At 47.0% G+C, this 21,407-nt stretch overlaps 1 protein-coding gene across 2 annotated transcripts; it reads left to right on the top strand.

Moving 5' to 3' along the window:
• The first annotated feature begins 2,878 nt into the window (after positions 1–2,878).
• Positions 2,879–15,375, top strand: TLR4 (toll like receptor 4). 2 transcript variants are annotated; one of them, XM_066980717.1, is made up of 6 exons: positions 2,879–3,076; positions 3,411–3,743; positions 4,774–4,952; positions 6,461–6,692; positions 7,529–7,695; positions 9,021–15,375. In XM_066980717.1, exons 4-6 carry the CDS (start codon positions 6,588–6,590, stop codon positions 11,278–11,280), a joined length of 2,532 nt encoding a protein of 843 aa, XP_066836818.1. In that variant the 5' UTR covers positions 2,879–3,076; positions 3,411–3,743; positions 4,774–4,952; positions 6,461–6,587; the 3' UTR covers positions 11,281–15,375. The 2 variants fall into 2 exon arrangements, with proteins under 2 accessions (XP_066836818.1, XP_047911457.2); XM_048055500.2 differs by lacking the exons at positions 2,879–3,076; positions 3,411–3,743 and having other exon boundaries at positions 4,034–4,952.
• The last annotated feature ends 6,032 nt before the right edge of the window (positions 15,376–21,407 follow it).

The raw sequence follows: 21,407 nt of genomic DNA, 5'->3' as shown, positions 1-21,407 counted from the left end.
TCTGACCCGAGCTTTGCATGTCTCTTCCAGTTTGTTCTGAGCATGGAGCCACCCTGCCAAGTCTACTTTGTGTGCTAAAGAGCTTCCACATTTAAGAAACACCCTTAAGAACTCACCTATTTGTGGCTGGCTCAACTCCACATCTCACAGGCGGTGAGAGTCTGCGGTGAGATGGTCTCATGACCACCTCTGTGGCCACATCTTCTCACCCTCTACGGCTTCCTTCCAGGAAGCAGCTATGTCATATTTCCCATTCTTTACTGCTTTCTTTTTGGCCTTTTATCACTGTGGGATAACCTCAGTTGATGCTTTACCAAAATGTTGCCTCTACCTGGAGAAAGAACCTACAGCATGATGTTAAACTGATGACGATGTTGCTAGGACCCCTTTGTTGCAGCCTCTTCAGCCAGGTGCTCACTGAGAAGAAGGTTCCTTCTGCATAGCTGTTTAAAGACAAGCTCTAAGAGTGGGGTTGGTTCAACTTAGATCAAGCTGTACGTGTCTTACAGCAGCAGCATTTGGGGTGTGGGAGCATTATAACTGCTAACTATTTCTATAGGAAACGAAGCTTCTGCTTTCCTTCCCATTTCCTTCCTCCCCCTGCTTTCACTGTGCTCAGGCTTTCAGGGTACTTCCCATGCTATTCTTGGCACTTCTTTTCCTGGGCAACTTATCTTTCAGTATCTCAGGCGTCTCTCCTGAAGGCTTTTGATAATGTCTTCTCATGATCTGCAAAGAGTTAATCTCCTTCATGTTGTTCCTGCTGCTATTGCCTTTTGTCCAGCTTGGTTCCTGCTCCACTAGAGCTGAAATGGTTTTGCCCTGGTCAGTGCATGCAGTTCTTGGCCAAAGAAATGCTGACAAATATCCCCCAAAGCTGCCTTGCCCCAGGAGCCTGGTGGAGGAACAGGAGGCCCCAGTCCAGCTCAGTTTGAGGAAGGTCACCTGAAGGCTAAAAGGGGAACCTGGTCTTGCACGTGCAGACAGAACTGAACTGATCTTGGGAGGAGAAAGCTGTTTCAGTAAGTTCCTCTTCATTGGCTAAACACTGGCTTCGGGTTATGGTCTGCATGCAAGTAAGTCTTTACTGTCTACTTAGCACATAATAGCCACACAGATTCTGCTTTGTTCCAAAAATACAGTGTTCCTACATGGATACAAATACGTATGTGGATCTGGCTCAAGCAGTGTTTCAGAAGTTACTGCTTTGTAAGCAAAGGCAGTGGGCTCTCAACTATGTGGATAATTAATACTCTGTGTTCTTCTCCTGTTGGAGTAAAATGGCATAAAAATTTTAATGTCTGAAAGCTGATGTATAAGGCATGCTACCAGCTAACCCCAGGAGGTAGCTTACATTTTCTCTCGAGGTAACTCACACAAGAACTTTGCCACAGCTTGCAGGAGCTGCGTCTGCACTTTCCGACGCAGTCATTGCAACATTTTCCTGTCATGTAGTGGCAAGTCATGGTAGTGAAACCATAAACACGAGGCTCAAGAGTCTTAGCGCTGGTCACTGCCTGTGGCAGTGCTCTTCGTGCTTGCAGCAAGCAGGTCTGTTACACGCATTTTTGCTCTTGTGTCTAAGAGCTGCCTGGTTTTCCCTCAAAACAGGGTTCTGTAATCTCTCCAGGTGACTACGGTTCATTAGAGCTGCCTCTTGATCAGTCTTTCACGGAGTGTTAGGAGAGGTTTTGTTTTTAACCGTGCTCCGGCAGTGGCACTGAACACCCAAATCTACCTGTCTTGTGTCCAGTTTAGAAAGCCTGAGATCTGCAGTCCTCCATGTCCTACCCACATTTCGTGCCTGGCAGTCCGAATAAATCCACGTCCTACCACAGACTCATTATTACCAAGAGAACTGGGGAAAAGGAGGTGAAATAAGAAGGATAAAGCAAAGCCACTGTAATACAAAACATATGTAAATTAGGCTACTGGACACCGTAATAAGGATGTAATGAAGGGGGAAAGAAAAGGAAAATGAGTCCTATTGTTGCTAGAGTAGCAAAAGCCTGCACCCTCCTCAGGGCTGCAGAAAGGCAATTATACTGCTTCCCAGCACGGTGCATTTCATGCCAAGGCACCGTGAACATCCTCTTGTCAGTGGTGACAGTGAATCCCCGGCTCTGTGGGCAGCTGAGGAGTGACCATGGTTCATCCGAGGCAGAAGGGCAGGGAGCTGCGGGGCTGCGTGGTGCCAGCCTGCCTCTCCCACAGGACAAGGGAGCTCCCCCATCACGCGCTGCCTGTCCACCAGCACTTGGCGAGCAAATCCAGATGCCTCCACCATCCGTGTGAAATCCATGTGAAACCATTTAGACTAAACACTGACTTCAGTAAAATGTAGGGCTCCTATATGACCTGACGTAGTCCATATGGAGTACCTGCCACAGATAGTGACTGCCTTGACACTGATTAATCACTTCCTCTAGTCGTATATTCGTCCCTGAACACCTGACACAGTTCTTCCCTAATAGCTTTTGCATAGTTCTGGAGTATTCATATGACCTTGGCTTTGGGGAATAACCCATCTGATGACACACATTACCTACTTCCATGTAGGCTCGGATGCTTTTGATCAAACTAACTCGGACAGTAGCTTTTGGATTTGTTTCTTTCCCTTGTGTACACTCCTACCTGTCCTTTTCTGCAGTGGGAAAGAGCTCAGCTGTGCTGATTGTGCTTTGTTTTGAGTGGCACCATTTGCAGTTGGCTGGGGCTTGGTCAGTGCTACATAGCTTGTGCAGACTGGCTCTGATTCTACCTTCATGTGCTTACCTGCCACTTAGAGACACAGGCACAACAAGCAATCTGCATTACTGATTCTCTGTGCTTCAAAACCAGCAGTTTCTATGATGTGATTAGATGTAATGATGTAAATGATCTGTAACTAGAGTCATTCATTGCTCAACAGACAGCGGCAAAGCTTTCTACCACCCCAAACTCAATGCAGAGTTTCTCCCTCAGTCTGAACAGTTATCTTCTCCAATGCTACAAGATCCAGAAGCAAAGGCAAGAGGTCTGATCTTCCATCAGATGTGAAATGATTACACCCACTTCACATGGCAGAGCTTCACAGGTGAGAGTTACAGGCATCAAGGCAGTGTAATGAGGACCCTTTCTGATGACATCAGTTTCTCAGCTCCTCCACCAGCCCAGGCACAGCGGGAGGATCAGCACCGTCACTATACAGCGTCTGCCAGGTCGGCCGGGGACTGCTGTGTGAGGCGGTGACTCACCATTTCCAGGAAGCAACGTGTTTGTGATATTTGCAGCAAGAGCATCTTAAAGCCATTTTCAGATATTTTTTTTTTTCATTGTGATTTATAAAAATTGTTTTTCCCAGCAGAATAGCTGGGAAAATTCAACATGCTGTTACTTTTTTGAGACATTTTCTTTTCCTATTTACTCAGACAACCTTTCAGGCTTGGACAGATGACTCAGCTGCGAAGTAAAAGGAGGGACCACGTGTCAGCTGAACCTTAAGCATTCAGTAACTGTCTATGCACCCTGAACCTAGATCACAGCTGCAACATGATGAGAGTTAAGCTTAATTCACCCCAAGTGACTGCTAAGCTGAGCTGTATTAACTGATACACTGCTAGTTAGGAAGGTACATATGGCCAGTGCTGCGACCCATCTGAAAGCAATACAGCATCGGGTGGTACAGCGTGCCTGACCTTCTCAACTATGTTTGGAAGTTCTCATGGTGCTCCCCATCTCTAGCTCTGCAAATACTGTGTTGTGTAAGTACCAGCATTTCATGGATGCTCTCACCTATCTGATCCCTGACTCACAGCCAAATAGTTATTACACATGGTCCTTTCACTCAAAATAAAACCTGCTTTGCTCATTCTTGAAACAGTTCTTGCTATGTTCCTCAACCCCCATTTGCAGATAGACTTGGGGACCTGTTTAGCCTGACTGCTGAGCCAAGTACAGCCTCTCTTGTGGGCAATAGTCGTTGATCTACATGTGATACTGGGTTAGACGTGACCTCGAAATCACCATAGATACAGACTGCCCTATTTGTTCTCATGGCTGGGACATTATGCAGCTACATTTGCTCCAGCTAACCTCATACTGAACAAACACTGAAGTTCTCTGTCTGCCTTTGCCTCCTTAGCAAGTTGCTGGGTTGGTTTGCAGATGTTCGTATATTGTCTACACACCAGTTCTTTCAATGAAATGTATGCAGGATGTCAGCAGTTGTCTTGTCCAAGAGTTTAGCTAACTTTTGTGTTCAGCTGGAGTTCCTTTTTTTTTTTTTCTTTTTTTTGGGGTTTAAATATATGCAATAGTACAACACGTTTTGTCAGTACAACTATGTTGTGGCCATCTTATGCTGGGTAATACTTTGCTTCAGATGACAGGGGTTGCGTATATGCTGTCTGCTGTTGTGTTACTTATATTATAATAATGTTCAGGAGAACAAAGATTATCCTGGCAGGTGTTTTTAGAAACACTGAGATTTCTGTAACACCTCCTTCCTGAAAGATCTTTGATGATCCTACTAGAAAATTGCCAGCACAGTGAATCATGTTATATTTTAGATGTTATTCTTGTCACTTTAAAGGATTCCAAATAATACTTTTGTTTCTTGTGAACTGAAAGAGGCAATTACAGAGACATTATGGCTTTCTACAGTCATTGCACATTGTATGCAAGCTGAAGAATATGAAGTTAACTGGCATTGACTTTCTAAACTGGTGGCTGGGTTTGATTTGCTAGCTTGCAAGTTTTCAGCCTGTGCCCCATCTCTTGCAATTTCTGTAGGATTTGTCCTTGAACCAATGATGATATGCATTGTGAAACTGTCCCCTGTGATAAAAGCAGCACGTTCTTTGAATGTCCTTCAAGTTGTACTTTCCACTTGACTCCTAAGCATGGCTGTTGGATGGATTTTGTGACGCTCCCAAACTCTCCAACATCTTCAGTGAGTCTCCATTGACATGGTAATTTCTAGAGCATACTTCAGGCTCATCTCAGCTTTAGATAAAAATTAAATGTGGATTGCTTCATTCTGCATATTGAATACTAAAGGACATGCTCATTTGTCCTTTCTGCAGACACATGATGCTCTGCCAATTTCCTTAATCCAGGCACAGAAGCAGTCAGCAATTGTTTCCATTCACTTTTGATTCCGTCTGTAAAAGGAAATACCTGCAATCACAAGAGGCTTTTCAGAACAAGGATTTTGTAGAACTTGCCCAATTTCAACAAACTTTTTGTCTGCTGGCTTAATGGGCGCTATCTGGCTGCACATCAGGGTGTCAGTTTTAGCTTCCATTGTGCTGATGTGTTTTTTATCACAGAGATCATCCATTATTTTAGGATTTCCCCATCCCTCAGTGGCCCTCTACTGACCTTGCCAAAGAAGTCCTGTGTCCATCCCCCCTCCCTGAGATTTTATCTTTTTCTCTGTAAGTGGATTGCTCACTGGCCTGGTGTTTCAGTTTATATTTACTATCAATATTCACAGACTTTCATGTGTAGTCGCTCCCTGTTCCATCTACTTCTAGACTAGTATCCTATCCTCATCTCCCATTTTTGCCGTTTTTCTGCGTTAATGATATTCCACAACCCTACAGCTAGATCCCCGGTAACAACTCTTATTTATCTACAGAAAGACATGAGTAGATACAATAAAACACCACCATTTGTCAGAGTAAATGAAGGCAAGGAGCTTTATTAGAAAGCTCACAGCTGAATTGAATTGGTATTACCAACACTTGGCTTTTTCAAAGCCTCCCCCAGAAACAACAGCTGTGTCTGCACTGTGAGTTAAGGATGGTGTTGAGATGGCCCTCCACATGGATTTTGTAGCAAGGCTTCAAACCCCAACCCCAGCTCTCCCAGCTTGTCCCAGCCAAGGGCAGGGGTGCAGGGTGCCCAGCACGGCACTGCGGGCTGAGCAGTGTCTGGGGCTCCGACTGCTGCGTGGTCGGATCTCCTCTGCTCGCCCCTCGTGCATGGCCCCGTGCAGCCTTTTCCTGCGATGATGCAATACTGAGGCCCAGTAAATCCTAAGTGTGTGTTCATGAGATCTCAGCCTTAGCTAAACCAGTAACATAATAGTTACTGGGCTCAGGAAAATATTTGCCCAAGGTGAGCACTTGCCCTGGGAGTATGGCAGGGGGATGAATGCAGAGACTCATTTGCTCTACACAGTGCATTCACATTATGGGATGTGAAACCTGGCCTTCTGGAAATTGGACTCACAATTTCACAAAAGTTTCCCTTTTTTTTCCACCAATTTAGCCTGAGCTAATCTGAGGTAATCGAGTCAAGTGACACACTGGTACAACACATATTGCTCTTTAATTTCTAGTCCAAATTACACCTTTTGTTACTTCCTTTTTTTCTTCCTTTTTTAAACACAGAGTTGCAAGAAGCACAAGTCACTCCAAGCATGTCTAGAAACTGGGCAGTCACCAGTTTCACTTCCCCTTGTTCTCTGCAGCTCGCAGTGACATGCGGTGAGAAGCAGGAGCGGTGGGAGGCAGCGCTCAGCATTTCAGGAGGTTTCTCGCTCCAGGTCCTTGCGTGACACCCTTGGTGCTTTCTTCTGCACGCCTGGCCTCCTGAAGATGCCCAGGAGAGCAGCTCTCCTCCCGTGGACGTTCGGGGAGCTGCTGCGGCTGGCGCTCATCCTGTCGCAGCTGGCAGTCTGCCTCCTCAGTCCCTGTTTGGAGGTACGTGATCTCTGCATGAGCACGAAATCCTTCTGCTTCTCTGGTGCAACTTTCCCCTCTGCTTGGGAGATTTGTGCATCAGATCTGTCGTGTGTTAGTTTTCTTACAGAAGCTCATCTTTCTTCCAAGGCTGTTACCAAGGCAATTGAAATATTTGAAGTAAACGCTGGTCTCAAAAACACCTGAGAACCAGAACAAGCAGCACGAATCATTTCTTCTTCTTGGCTTTCTGCACCTCTGAGGTTACTACACTACAGCTAAACTAATAGATTATGTGTCCCTTCAGGAAGAGATCCAAGCCTTGTCTAAAAATTCTGCAAATTATGATATTTTAGCCTGATTTGTGCTGTAGAGTGACTTCACCGGTACCCCAAATACCTGGCACTGATGAACTGCCTTTTGCAAACTTTACTTACTACTCACAGACTAATTTCTGTTAGAGCTGCCTGCTTCTCTGCAATGTGTCAAAGCTGAGCACTGATCCGGGGCACACCATACATCCCCTGAGTTTGTTTCGCTGGCTCTTTCAGAGGTTGCTGCTGGTTCATCCATAGCCTCAAGGAACACTGTCCTGTGGTTTTGCACCTGCTTCAATCAGCAAGAAATGTAGCTCTTCCTGGGGAGCAGGACTGGTTCTACCAGAGGTGGGAGAGATGCTTAGGATATATGAGATTATTTCCTGAAGCTCAGGGCAGCTCATTTAGAACTGAACTTCAAAATTCACTTAGAAATGAACTATGTGGTAGTCGCTCTGCTCCTGCTTTCCTGACAGTATAATTTTCTGACATTTTATGAAGAGTGGGTGTTGACTGTGAATGGATCTGCCACTGTTACAGGTCATCCCTAGCAAAGCTTTCAGATGCATGGGGCTGAATATCTCTGGAGTTCCCCCTGAAGTCCCAAACACCACCCAGGAGCTGGACCTCAGCTTCAACAATCTGAAATCACTGAGCTCAAATTATTTTTCATCAGTCCCTGAACTGCAGCTTCTGGATCTTTCAAGGTAATGAGCCTTTTTTATGTGGTTACTGGTCAATCTGACTTCACCAGCTGGGTCTCAACAGTTCCAGATTTTGGGGTCTTGTTGATTTTGGCTGTTTATTGTTTTGGTCTTGACTTTATCCCTCTGTCTGTCTCTCTGCACAAGCCCATGGCAATGAAGTACAGCTTTTAGTCCAGTTACTGAGGGCACACTCTCTCAGAGCTGGGCTTGTCAGTCTGATCTTGTAGGACACGATGTGAGAGGGAGGAGGATGTTTTACTTCTTTCTGAACAAGAAAAATGCCAGACTTTTCACTGTTACAAAAACTCCAAAGTGGAACATGGAACATCTTGGATCTTGGGGAAACTGTTTTTCTAATCACATCTAAAAAAAAAAAAAAATTACATTCATTTTCTAAAAGGTTGTTTTAAAATATCAACATATCTCTTTTCCTTTCTACTCACATATCTGGGGGAGGAGATGAGGGAGGCTTATTAGCAAATTTGAATTGATGTATAATTTCCATTGACTTGAGACAATAGTTTCTACGAGTAAATTGTTTCACTGAAAAATGTCACTCAGTCCCATCACAGTTACAGCTCTGAAGTAGCTGAGTGGCAGAGCAGGTTTGCTGTAAGGCACTGACTGGGTTGTAAAGCTCATTCTGCTCGAGTTCGTTACAGAATGGGTTTGGGTCTCAAACTTGGGTCTTCTTGTGTGAAACCACCTTTAGGCAGCCACACTCCTCTTCACTCTCCCTTTTCTCTTTTAGAACCAACATGACCAGGGGTCTGTTCCCTCTCAGATATCAGCAAAACTGCTGGGTTGTGAGCTTTGCAACTGCTGCATCAGTCCTGTGCCGGGGGACTGTCCAGCTGTTGCTGAGAGAGTCTGGAAGCTGTGAGAGTGCAAGATGTAAAGGAGTCCTCTATCTGGTTGGCTCTGCCATCCATGATGAGCATCAGAGCCTTACTTTGGCCTAAAAAGAAAACTAAAATGCTTCTGTCCTGCTGCCTGCCTGAATTTTGGCCATGGCTCCAGGTCTCTTGCTTTGCAACTGAAATTCAGATTTAGGATGAGGAGGAGAGAGAAGTTCTCCTGCTATGGGAGGGTTCCTTTTGCATGGCTGGTTAATGGTGCGCCTTCCTGGGAAATGACTGTGTTCACCTGCAGATTGAGGAAGGAGGGGCTGGGTTCAGGAGCACAGCAAAACCAAGCTAAGCCCCAGCAAGATGTTGAGTCTGAGAACATTGCATTAGCACTTAGTGCAGTAGTGTTAGTGAACGTAGAGTACAAGAGTACGTTTATTCATTCATCTACACTTATCCTCTTTTCTTGCCCACCAGGTGCCACATCCATACAATAGAAGATAACTCTTTTGTAGATCTTCATGAACTTTCCACCTTAATTTTAACTGCCAATTCCCTCCGGTACCTGGGGTCAGCAACCTTCTATGGTTTAACATCTCTGAAAAAACTAGTATTGGTGGAAACCAGCATATCCTCTCTGACTGACCTACCAATTGGACACTTGCATACCCTACAGGAGCTGAATTTGGGCCACAACAACATTGCTTCATTGAAGCTCCCCAATTATTTTTCCAACCTGACCTCTCTCAGGCACCTGAGCTTTTTCTCCAATAAGATTACGTATATCTCCAAAGGAGACCTTGATGCCCTGTGTGAAGTAAACAGGCTCAACCTCACCTTGGTGCTCTCTCTGAATAATATAAAATACATCCAGCCGGGGTCCTTTGCAAAGATTCATCTTGGTGAACTAGTTCTGAGGTCCTCTTTTGAGAACTTCCATGACATGCACACTTCTCTTCATGGCCTGGCAGGGCTACAGGTCAACAGACTAATAGTTGGAGAATTCAGGGACAATCAGAAACTGGAAGATTTTCAGAATGGACTCTTGAGTGGACTCTGCCAGGTACAGATGCAGGAGTTTGTCTTAATCTGTTTCAGGAATTTTGAGAATAACACGGACACCCTTTTTAACTGTATAGGCAACGTCTCCAGTATTCGGCTGGTGAACGTCAATCTTGAAGAGCTGTCAGAGGTTCCTATGTTTCCTCAAGTGAAACATCTGGAATGCAAGAAATGCAAGTTTAAGGAAGTGCCTGCTGTGAAGCTGTCCCTCTTTAAGGAGCTGAGAGTGCTTCGTATTACCCAGAGCAAACACCTTAATAGCTTCCGGCAGAAATTTAAGAATCTAACTTACCTGGAGGTCATAGATTTGAGTGAGAATCGGCTCTCCTTCACTTCATGCTGTTCTCCTCAGTTTCCTGGGTCTGCAAACTTGAGACACTTGAACCTAAGCTTCAATTCTGACATCAGTTTGACTGGAGACTTCACCAACGTGAAGAATCTCTTATACTTGGACCTTCAGCACACAAAGTTAGATGACCATGGCACCTACCCTGTCTTTCTATCCCTTCAGAAACTCATTTACCTTGATATTTCCTATACCAAAACTCATGTTAAATCCGATCATGTATTTCATGGCCTGAACTCTCTGCAAGTGCTCAAGATGGCAGGCAACTCCTTTGAGAACAATAAATTGTCCAATAACTTCAAAAACTTGAGCCACCTCCACACCTTAGATATTTCAAATTGCAAATTAGTACAGGTGGATCAAAGCACATTTAATGCTCTCTCTGAACTAAAAGAGCTGAACATCAGCAACAATAAGCTCCTGACCTTTGATCCTGTAGTCTACAAGCCACTCCAAGCTCTCACAGCCCTGGATTTCAGCCACAACCAGCTGAGTGTCCTGTTGGACTCAGCCCTGGAAATCCTGCCTGCTAGTCTGGTCTACCTAGATCTCTCTCACAACTTGTTTGAATGCTCTTGCAGTTATCTGAACTTTATGAAATGGATCAAAGAAAAGGAGGACCTGCTGCAGAACAAGCATTTAATGGTATGCCACACACCTGCATACGTGAAGAACTTGAGCCTGTCAAGCTTCTACATGTCCTCCTGCCGTCCCAACCCAAGCACAGTGGCATGCTCAGTGGTCATATTGCTTGCTGCAGTGGTGTTCATATTCCTGATTTACAAGTACTACTTCCAGCTCTACTACATCTTGGTGCTGCTCAGTGGATGTAAACACTCTGCAGAAAGGGGACCCACCTATGATGCCTTTGTTATCCACTCCAGCAAAGACCAAGAATGGGTGATAAAAGAGCTGGTTGAACCCTTAGAAGGAGGAAAACCTCCCTTCCAACTTTGTCTTTACTACAGGGATTTCCTACCAGGGGTACCCATTGTCACCAACATCATCCAAGAAGGTTTTCTAAGTAGCAGAAATGTCATTGCAGTCATCTCCACCAACTTTCTGGAGAGTAAGTGGTGTAGCTTTGAGTTTGACATTGCCCAGTCCTGGCAGCTGGTTGAAGACAAGGCTGGAATCATCATGATTGTACTCGAAGAAGTGAATAAGACCTTGCTGAGGCAGAAGCTGGGGCTGTCCCGATACCTCCGGAGGAACACCTACCTAGAGTGGAAAGACAAGGAGATAAGCAAGCATATCTTCTGGAGGCAGCTCACAGGAGTCCTGCTACAGGGCAAAAAATGGAATCACGAGGAGGAAAAGCTCATGTGAAGAGAAAGATCACTTCCGTCTTGTCTTCCATCCTGGCCTTGGCTGATGATGGCTGGCGCTCAGAAGCTGGCTCTTCTGTGGCTGTTCAGAGCTGGAGGAGGTGGATGGAGGCACTGTAAAAGCACTACAGAAAAATCCATGAGCCCTTCCTCATGGGAACTTGCAAGCTAAGGAGTGACAGCAGCTAGAAGAGCTGCAGATGCCTGAGCTCTGTGATTGTCTGTAGCTGTCAGCTGAAGCTGGTCCAGCAATTCTCGCAGTCTCATAGGCTGGTGAATGGATGTAAGAATGGATGGATCTTACCACCATTTGTCTGCCTCTGAAAGAGGATTTGGGTCCAGGGGAGACTCAGTGGAACTTCAGGGTCTGTCACTTTGAGTGGACCTAGGACTTCCTGGGGAGAGCAAAGGAACAGGAAAGAGAAACAAGATTTGGATCCTGAAAATACTGAATCATGCTTCCTAGGAAGGCTTGCCCAGGGGAAAATCCCTACAGAGGGAAATGGGCTGCCCTACATCCACAGACCATCTGGCAACCACTCGGTAAAGCTGAGCAGTTATGTCATCAATGTGTGTAGGGGTTGTTAGTGGTGGGAAATTTCCCCAAAATGTTTGATTAAATTTTATTTGTACCAAGACCAAATATTGAAACCCCCAGATATTTCCATGACCTGCAACTCTTATTTATGTCCAGACTATGTAGCGTTTGGGGGAGTGGTTTGGGATTTTTGTGTGGGATCTGAAGGTTAGTGGGACCAGAAGAAGCTGCAGAAATGCTTAAAATCTTTAAAGTCAAGATATTTCTTTGCCACAGCTGCTTCTCCTGGTCCAATGTTTCTTTAGAGCCAGACAATTGTAGAATAAGCTTTTCTACCATATGTACAAGCCTTAATTCACTGGTGTAAGGTGCCAGAGGAGTCTCCAGCCCATGGGATGAAATGGGCCTTAGATATGGTCAGACCTAGCCACGAGCCCCTCTTCCTTCCCCCACCACCCTATGGCATCCTCTGGTCCCGTTGGGCATCTGAAGGGTTCGGCTGCTGCAGTAACGGGTCGGAGGCCGGAAGGGAGAGTTTTGCTTTTGTTTCACTGAGAACGTGCCTGGCATTTCCCAGGGAGAAGAGAAAGAGGTGAAAAGCCTGGGTTAGCTAAACTAAATGTATCCCAGCACTACCCTGAATACAGGGAGGGGAACTCTAAATGCCATTCAGTCATATTGCTGAGAACTCTATTGATGTGTTGAATATTGAATGCTGCTGGAGTATTGGTCTCTATTTACAGAAGGCTTTGGTTGGGATTAATCACTGAATTAGTCTAGTTTTAAACTTGCAAATCCTTCTATAATCAATGACGTTCTACAGAGGTAAAACAGAAGCAATTGAGTGGTGAATCAGATCTGATATTTATTCAGAAGGGCCTGATCCATCTCACTTTTCTCAGCACCAGCCAGCGACATTGCCATGGAAGCCAGTGATAGGCGAGACTGACTTCAGACACTATTTGCAAAAAAGGGAGAGCTAATTTCAGGGTTCATGCTGGCAAAAGCCGAATCACAGTCCCCACTCCATGAGCTCTGTCAGCCGTAGATCGGGATAACGCTACCAAAAAACCTACAGCCCTCTCTAAGGTCTTTTGTGACCCATGAGGCAAAGCTTTAATAAAACTAAGCTGGATGCTGCGTTTGCTTGCCCAGATGGCTTGTTTTGTGTCTGCTGAGCATTGTTGCAGCCATATCGGAAGCACGATGCTCCTTGCATCTGCCATGACCACGGTGCCCAGAGCAGCACCCCAGATCCTCACCCAGAGCAGGGTTTGGGGTCTGGTGGGAGCCCACCTGGGGCAGGCAAAGGCACAGGAGACGTGGGCACAGCTCAAGGTTCCCTGCATCGAGGCCACAGGAGTGCACGGAGGACAAAGCAAATATTAGCCCATACCTCAGCAGCCACAAGTTAAATTGGAAAACGAATGAGGGAAAATGAAATGGGGTGGGAGTTACTGCTCCTGAATTGAGCAGCACGGAAGCGACATTTCTCCCTCACTCTTTCTCTCTGCGGCTCCTCTGCAAACAATTCAGTGTATATGTATTTCTGGCACAAAGCACAGCCTCCTATGATTCTTGATTGTAATTATAATAATGGGTTTCAGAAAGTCTGCAAGTGGTTCTGGGCATTATAATAAGGGTTTAGGACAGTATTGTTTAAAAAGCGAGTGTTTGTTGAATATCAAAGCAACTTCAGGAGGAGAGCAGGGGTGATGATGAGAGGAGGCTCCCACCTGTACAGTTTAATCAGAAACCAGTCACTTGTCATCCTCGTCCTCTTCACACACGCTCAGAGTCTCCGCAGCAGAGGCAGATATGTGAATTGCCCCGGGCCTTCCTGCCACCCAAGACAAAGCACAAAGCCATCACAGCTCCTGGAAGGTGCGAGGGGAGGGAGATGGTGAGACAGAGACTGGAGCATTCAGAAAGCGAGGGAAATGGATGATGTTCATCCTCTGCGAGCCCAGTCAACACCATTCCTCTTTCCCTCGATGCATTTAGATATTTCCCTTAGCCTTAGCAGTAGCTGGTGCTTTGAAGATACAAGCTGATTTATTTTATTGTCAAGACCTGCATAAGAAGCAGGATTTTTTTTTTTTTCTGCAAGGCACAATGCTCAGCAGGACAGGCTGGCTGAGGACACGAACACCCCTCGATGGGACCTGGGTGCCAGGCAGGGCTGTGTGCTGCAGTTTTCCACCTGTGCGGCCACAGGCTTTGCTGGGTGAGATGCTCCCAGCCCTCCCTCTGCCCAGCCTGACCTGGCAGTGACTGTCTGCCACCGAAAGTACTCCGTGGTTTATGAGCTGAGGAGGGAAAATGCTGTGAACAATTGTGTTTTCAAGGCTGTGAACAATTGTATTTTCACTATTTATCTAGCAGGGAAAAATTAGATTTGGTTTTAGAAGACTCAGAACAACTTTCTTTTCCCACTAAAAGAAGAGCAAATCCTCCTCTCAAACCAAAACAGTGCTAGGTCAAAGAAAAAATATTGTAGATCACACACGTATATATTTGCCCTTGTTATAGGAAGCAAATTTCCAAAAGAACACTCGTGTCTCCAAACATGTTGGTATGCATTTTTGTTTGAAAGTGTTCACTGTGCAGCAGGTAGCTTTAATATTATTATTTACTCATGTGGGTGAATAAATGAGCAAGCAACCAAACATCCGTGCAGGTCTGCATTCATCTCTCATGTAAATAGCAGAGCATGTTCCAGTTATTAAAGCATCTATGTGGCCCAGGTCATAAAAACAGATGGAGATGAAGCTCCAAAGGGCTGTTGCAGCCAAGATAATTTCATCTCATCTGTAACAGGGATGTGCCCTGATTTCAATATGTGCTTAATTTGACCCAAGCGAAGCGCCAGTACAGACGGAGCTCCGGTCCTACTTGTGTGGCAGAGATTGATGTCTCCGAGGAAGGCATCACGATGTGCCAGCATCATCGCTAAGATGTAGTTTGCAGCGAGGGCTCTGAACTGAGCAAACCCTTGTTAGCATGATTGCATTTGTGGTCTCCACACTGTAGCAGGGACATTATGTAAAAATGGAAAAGAGAGCCACTGGCATTTCTGCCTGCCTGGCTCTGGCTGGCTGCAGGAACAGCACTGCATGAAGGCTCCCTTGGCCTCCCCAAGTATTAGCACAGATTTCTAGTGTCAGTTTAAAAAAACACACACAACACAACAAGAAAAAGCAGCTGGTTTCTCTGGACTGACTGATATTTGACAAGAACAGGTTGAAACTTTTCTGGAAGAGTGCTTGTCCTTTGGGAAATGCTATTTTGTAGGTGGTTTATGTAATTTAATGAGGTAGTGCAGAGAATCTATGGAACAGAAATAGTCATAGCAGGGTTTCTGGCTCAGTATTGCATGGGGTTGTAATCTTGGAACAGTCACTTCCCATGGAAACAGCGATTTTAACAATGTTTTGGAGAGATTGGAAAAAAAAGATTTCCAAAAAAAAGTTAAGTTGCTCCATAACATCACTTTTTAAAATGCTGGTTTAGTCTCAGGCTGTTGTGTGTCACAATAAATTTTAGTTCTGAAATTTCTTTCAGTTTGTATAATCTGACTAACCTTCCAAAACAAAAGCAAAATACAAAAATGCTTCCACCTACACAAAATTAAAAAACACAAAACTCATGATTTTTCAGCTTTGTACCGTGCTGAGAAGCAGAACTTTTTACAAAACGGAAATTCCACCTCCATGAGAGCTCGTATGCTGACCTTCTGAAAGTTAAACCTTCACCTGGCTGTATCACGTATGTCGTATGGGCCATAAAAAACCACTGACAAATCCCCAGAATGAATTTCGCTAAGTGCTTTTTGCAAAACATCTCAAGTAAGTGCAGGCAATCAATATGAACTGCCTGAGACTGCGAGCAGTTGAACAGGGTGGGAAAGAAACAATTCCTTAACAAGTTGTTCTTTGCCGTCGCAGCTCAGGCGGAGAGCTGGGACAAGTGACGGCAAGGCACGATTTGCAGAATGTCTGCAAAGGGGTGCTGACCTTCCTCAACACCAAGGCTGTGCAGAGGGCAAAGTCACCGAGCAGCCAGCCCCGATCTCCCCGCGCTGCTGCGTGCAGAGAGGGAAACATCGTGTAATTGGGTGCAGCTCTGGCAAAAGCCTTTAAAAACAAGAGAAAATAATAGAGGGAATAGGAAAGGGCTTGGTGCAGCATCTCAGGGAAGGTGGCTGCATATTAGCAGCTCAGTCGCTGGAGGTGGCTTAGCCCCAGGGTTTCCAGCACTGACAGCCTAAAGCACCTCGAAAGCAGAAGCTCTGCAGTAAGCCTGTTTTTAGGTGCCCCCTTTATGCGTAATAGTGATAGGAAAATGATGTGAAATCAGTGCCTCTGAGAAGCTGGTTTTCAGTCAAGTTTTTGCATACTGGTGCCTATTCGGAGAGTGACTAAGGCAGCAGTGTTGTGCTCTGCATTGCTCCTGAGAGGTGAGTGTGCTCAGTTCAGCGAGTCCTGCCAGGGGAAGCCCAGACTTGGGACCTGTGAGATCCTCACCCTGCAGCTGCCATGCTACAGAGCCTGGTTTGCCCTCTCAAAATGTCAGCATGGGACATCCAGAATGGAAATCTCATTTTAATGATCCTCTTCATCTCTTCCCTGTATGGGCACCTCCCAGAGGCTCCCACCCACGTAGGGGAGAGGGGCTGAGGCATCATTTAAATATATTTAAAAGCAGCTGGTACTGTGGCCTTGAAATCTGTTATGTGCATGCCTTCACGTGTTCATTGGGGGAACTCTAAACCTGTTCTGCAATGCTCCCTACAACTTTGGTCTGCAAAAAGTGTGATTTGAGCTATTACTCTCACTCGGTGCCATTTCAGACAAGCATGACTGCACTTCCCTCAACCAGTTTTCTTGCATTGCATTGTTTCCCCCTGAAGCCTCCCTTTTTAGCAGACGAAACATCTGCATCTGAAAGCATGTCTGTATTTACTGGCTGCCCAGATCACATCCGTTGGCCCCTTCAGCCTTAGCAACGGTATTAAAGTCTCCTGGCCTTGCGGCAGCCCTGTGGCCCACAATATAGGGTGGGTGCTGGTTTGGGACCTGGGTCTGTGCCGGAGGGATGGAGATGCGCATCCCATGGGTGATGCCAGCCTTGTTCTGCTGGTGAGCAGGACCAGGTGGTTGGAGAGCTCTTGGTGGGGAGGAGAGGGTTGGAAGGGGATGAAAGCAGAGCCTCGGCCATGGCTGCAGCTCAGGTGTGTGGCGGGGAGGCAGCGCACAGCCCCACACTTCCCAAAACCTCTGTTCTAAGGCATTAAGGGCGGTGGGGCAGCTCCTCAGCTGAAGCAAAGCTCACCCCCTCTAAGTTTTGGGGCTGTATCCCTCCAGCCAGAGGGTTTCGGATACTGCAGGCAGCTCAGCGATAAGAGAGGGCTGGTGTCTCGAGTGCTGTGTAAATAACAATGGGGTATTGTTAGGCAAAAAAGATTTAATTGCAGCCTACACTCCCAGAGAGGATAAAACAGACTTTTCTCAAGATCTAATCTCCAGTGTTTATCTCTTCTTTTCCCTTTCTCTCATCCTTTTCCTCTCCTCCATGTTTCTGTTTGCTCTCTTTCAGCTACCAGTGAGTGACCGAAATATGTGAAAGAAGGACGGTTGGGAGGGGTCTTCTTTTTTTTAACTTTTTTTAAACAGTCTTTAAATCCTTTGGAGTGCCTGGGCCAGCACGAAGGATTAGCAGTAATTCCCCTGCCATTGCTTGCCTTTGACAATTCATTCCTCCCAGATCCCCTGGACCCGCTGCTGAATGCATTAACCGGGGGATGTGCTGGGCCCAAGAGGGGCCTGCTGCGATCCCCGCCTGCCGCAGGTGCTGCCGAGTGCCCCAACATGAGAAGCGCTGCCTGCTGTATCCCCCCTGCCTTGTTCTCTCTGTTCGTTAAGTTAATGAGTTCATTAAGACATCCCTGTGCGGTGGGATTTACAGAGCAGGAGCACCCGGGTAGGTGCGACCCGGACCAGGGCCTACAAAAACCCCACTTTCTGCTCCTCAGCCCCATTTCCACCATCCTGGGGTTTCTGGGGTGCTCCATGGCTCTCTCCCCCTGCCAGCAAACATATGCCTGGAGCAAGATCCTTCACTTTCCTGTCACCAGTTCTCCTCACAGACGCTTACATTTGGCTTTCTTAATGGGAAATAAGTGCAGTGACAGTGACGAAAGAAAGCAGCATTTGGTCCCCCAGGACGCTCCATGCAGTTCTGCCCTCCAGTTAAAGCCCTCCCTGCCAACGTAGCTCTTTCTGCCATCCCCTCTCTGACTCTGTATAGAAATAAGCTGCTAATAAGAAAACCCAGGGTCTTCCCCCTCTCTGCTCCTCGTCCTTCTGACCTGCACAGACCCAGCAAGTCTGGGTTCCCCTCAGCAGCCCGGTGCTGCGCCGGGCCAGCCCCATGCCACGCTCCGCTGGTCCCCAAACCTCAGCAGCTGTGGCAGGGGGGTGGCATGAATCGACACAGCCTCAGGCAGAAACTGCACGAGCTGGGCATGTTAGAGCTGGGCATGTTAGCACGGGACAGGGACACCCTTCGGGAGCTGCCCCAGGGGCCCCGCTTTCTCCTTCCCTGGGAGTTTGGGGCTATGAGGGGGGGCGAAGCTGCTGGGAGTGGAGCTACAGCCAGACCTGGGGAGCTGCTTACCCTCCGTGATAGCTGCTTCTCATGGAAAAATTGAATGTTTTATAAAGAGCCTCATGAAAGCAAAGCATATCATGATTTTGGTGTGAGGAGACGGCGAGCGAGATAGGAGCATCCCCTTAGATTTGCCTGCCAGAGGTTATTTACCTTCAGGAAGCTGCTGAATAAAAGATACAAAAATACAGCAGAAAGTAGTATTATTTTCTCCTTTCAAAGCATGATGGGAGGCATAAAAAAAACATTGTAAGGGGTATCTTTGAGTGTTGCCAGCCTGGGTTTGTCAGGGCAGAGTTTTCATGGAGCGCTCTCCGGGTGACCCAGTTTCTGAGACACAGGCACAGACACACTCGCATTCACGCACACACGCTGCAAGCCGCAATCCACAACTTTAATAACTGTGTGACATACAAAGGAGATTTTGATGCAAAGTGGAGCTGGCAGAGAAGTGGAAGGAAGTATCTGGTTTTTTTTCCTTTATTTATTTGTTTTTTTCCTTCAGTGCCACACCAGGATTGCAGTCAAGGTAGTTTCAACCTTCAGCAAGGACTGATGTTATTGTGGGTTCTACTTTTAATGACATTTAACAAGAAGTGGTAGCTCAGGGGGAGGGGAAACAAGGGTTTTCTTTTCTTTTCAGGAGGAATTTACTAGGGCTGTCAGGATTAAATGCATGAAGCGAATGCATATGGGGCTGCAAAGAGGGTTTAATAGCTTCGCTGCTGGTATTTGCCAGCCCTGCCGTACATCTGATTTAATATCTGTCTGTGCGGAGGTGTGTGTCTAAGGGTAGGTCCCAGCACTGTGGTCATGCCAGGGTGACTTTGCTGTCATCTATGGTTTTCTGGCTGTGGATAAGATATGGGTAACATGGGGCTGTGGGTATAGTTATGCAGTCAGTAATCTGTGTTTGCTTCTGAGAACTTCCCTTCGGGGGTGAGGCTGTGACTGCTCGAGTCCAGGTGACGAACATCACCTCTGCCACCATGATTTTGATCTACGGGGCTCTGCAGTGAGCTGGCAAATATTCACCTGAGTAGCTTCGCCGGGCCCCCAGGGCAAGTGCTGGCTGGAGGGGTGCTCCAAGCTGAACGGGAATGGGTCTGGGCAGCCCCAAATGCTCACATCCTTCCCGAGGTCATGCCAGGCTTCTGGATCGAAGGCAAGCACACTCCACCCAGGCTGATTCCCGCTGTCTTCTTCCCTGTATTTAAAGCAAAGCATAGAGCCTATTTACTTTAATATTGCAGGAAATGTCTAAAAATTAAACATCCTGATAAAATCTGGGATATAAGAAGGGACTGTACATCAGAGAGGGAGGAACAACAGGACAACACCCAAAGAAGATGAATGCTGGGCCAGAAGGACAGCTCAGGATTCCCCCAGGGTTTGTTTGTGGCAGACCGAGTCCTTGGAGTGGTCTTTTGGCTTGGATCTCCATCAGAAAATATTCTTTAACCATAAATAAGCTGGTGATGCCTTGTGCACCTCAAGGGTACCGTAGGTGGCTAGACTCAAACTTCTGAAAACACAGCAACGGAGAAATAGGGACGACAGCACTACTGCAGAGCTACCGCAGCCCTGCCTATATGAGCCTGCACGAGCCAGCAGGCATGGCTTGGTGGAGACAGTGCCAAATAAAGAGGAAAAAAGGAGAAGGAGCTATGGTCTGTGCTGTGTGGTGGCGGTGCAATTCCCACCTGCACTTCTGCCACTGAACCTTAGCAGATGGTGGGCACGGTCGCTGGACCAGGCTGGGAGACCTTGTCAGAACCCCCCCACGTCTCGAGGCTCCCAGGAGGAGATGATCCAGGTGCTGAGGCTCCAGGGGGGCCCTGTGCTCCCAGGGACTGTCAGCAGTTTTGTGAAGGGACCTGGCAGGAGGGGCAGAGCCTGTCCACTGGGAACAGCTGCCGGCTCCCTGCGATGCAGCCAGCTAGAGAAAACAAGCACTCAAGCCAAGCAGGTCGCACACCTTGAGCAGGCCAGTGGTGACTTGCTGTATGGAGAAATGTGGTGGTTCTGACTAATATGGGGGAAAACCGTGTGTCTTACAGCATGGGGAATTTCTAACAGGCCAGCACGTTGCTGAAAGAGAGGAAGAAACACACCCCTCGGTGGTGAGTGCTGAGCTGTGTGGTGCATGGTGGGATGTGTGCGCTGGGGACCACAGCCTCGAGCCCCAGCTTTCCTGCCCAGCCCCAGGGGGACAGTGGGGACACCTCTGTCACCCCCTCCTCCAGCAGCACCCACCTGGCCAGCACTGCTGGAGCCGAGCTCAGAGCAGGTGCTCGGGTCCAACACACGGGCTGCTCTCCTCCGGCATGGCGCGATGGGCTGGGGATAGCTGCGCGCGTCGTTGCTGCTCTTTGCATCTGATATCCAAACACAGCGTGGGGAAATGACAGCAATATGTGCTCCCCTGACACCCAGGGAATATAGTGATATTGCTGTGAAAATGAGGCTGCTGCCGCGCAGCTAAACTCTGAACCCTTCCCTCTGTGAGAGAGCTATGATTAGAATCTCATCTCGCTCTGTATTGCACAGCACCTGCAGAAGAAAATCCCACCCAGTGACACGCAACTATTTTTAAAGGCCTGTTTCTAGCGGGCTGGGAGATGGGGCTGGTGAGAATCCTGCTGGTGCCATGGATTGCTTTCAAACTCCTTGTAGAAGACGGAGCTAGACTTGGGGAATGCGGCTGAAAAAGGAAGCAACAGAATTATTTTGCCAAGCCTGAAACTTGAGCCAGCTCTTCGCCTGCAAAGCTGAATTTCAGCAACTCCTGTGTCTGCTTTTTTTTTTTTTCCGCTTCTCTGTGCTTAAGTCAGTGAGATGCCTCCAGCTGTTGGAAACTCGTGCTTTGGCTGCAAAAGGGATGCCAGGGCTTGTTCCACGGGCAATGTGGGCAGGAAGGG

This window comes from Anser cygnoides, chromosome 20 (genome assembly GCF_040182565.1).
Source record: "Anser cygnoides isolate HZ-2024a breed goose chromosome 20, Taihu_goose_T2T_genome, whole genome shotgun sequence".
Taxonomy (NCBI): domain Eukaryota; kingdom Metazoa; phylum Chordata; class Aves; order Anseriformes; family Anatidae; genus Anser; species Anser cygnoides.
This window is presented reverse-complemented; position numbering and strand designations above follow the sequence as displayed.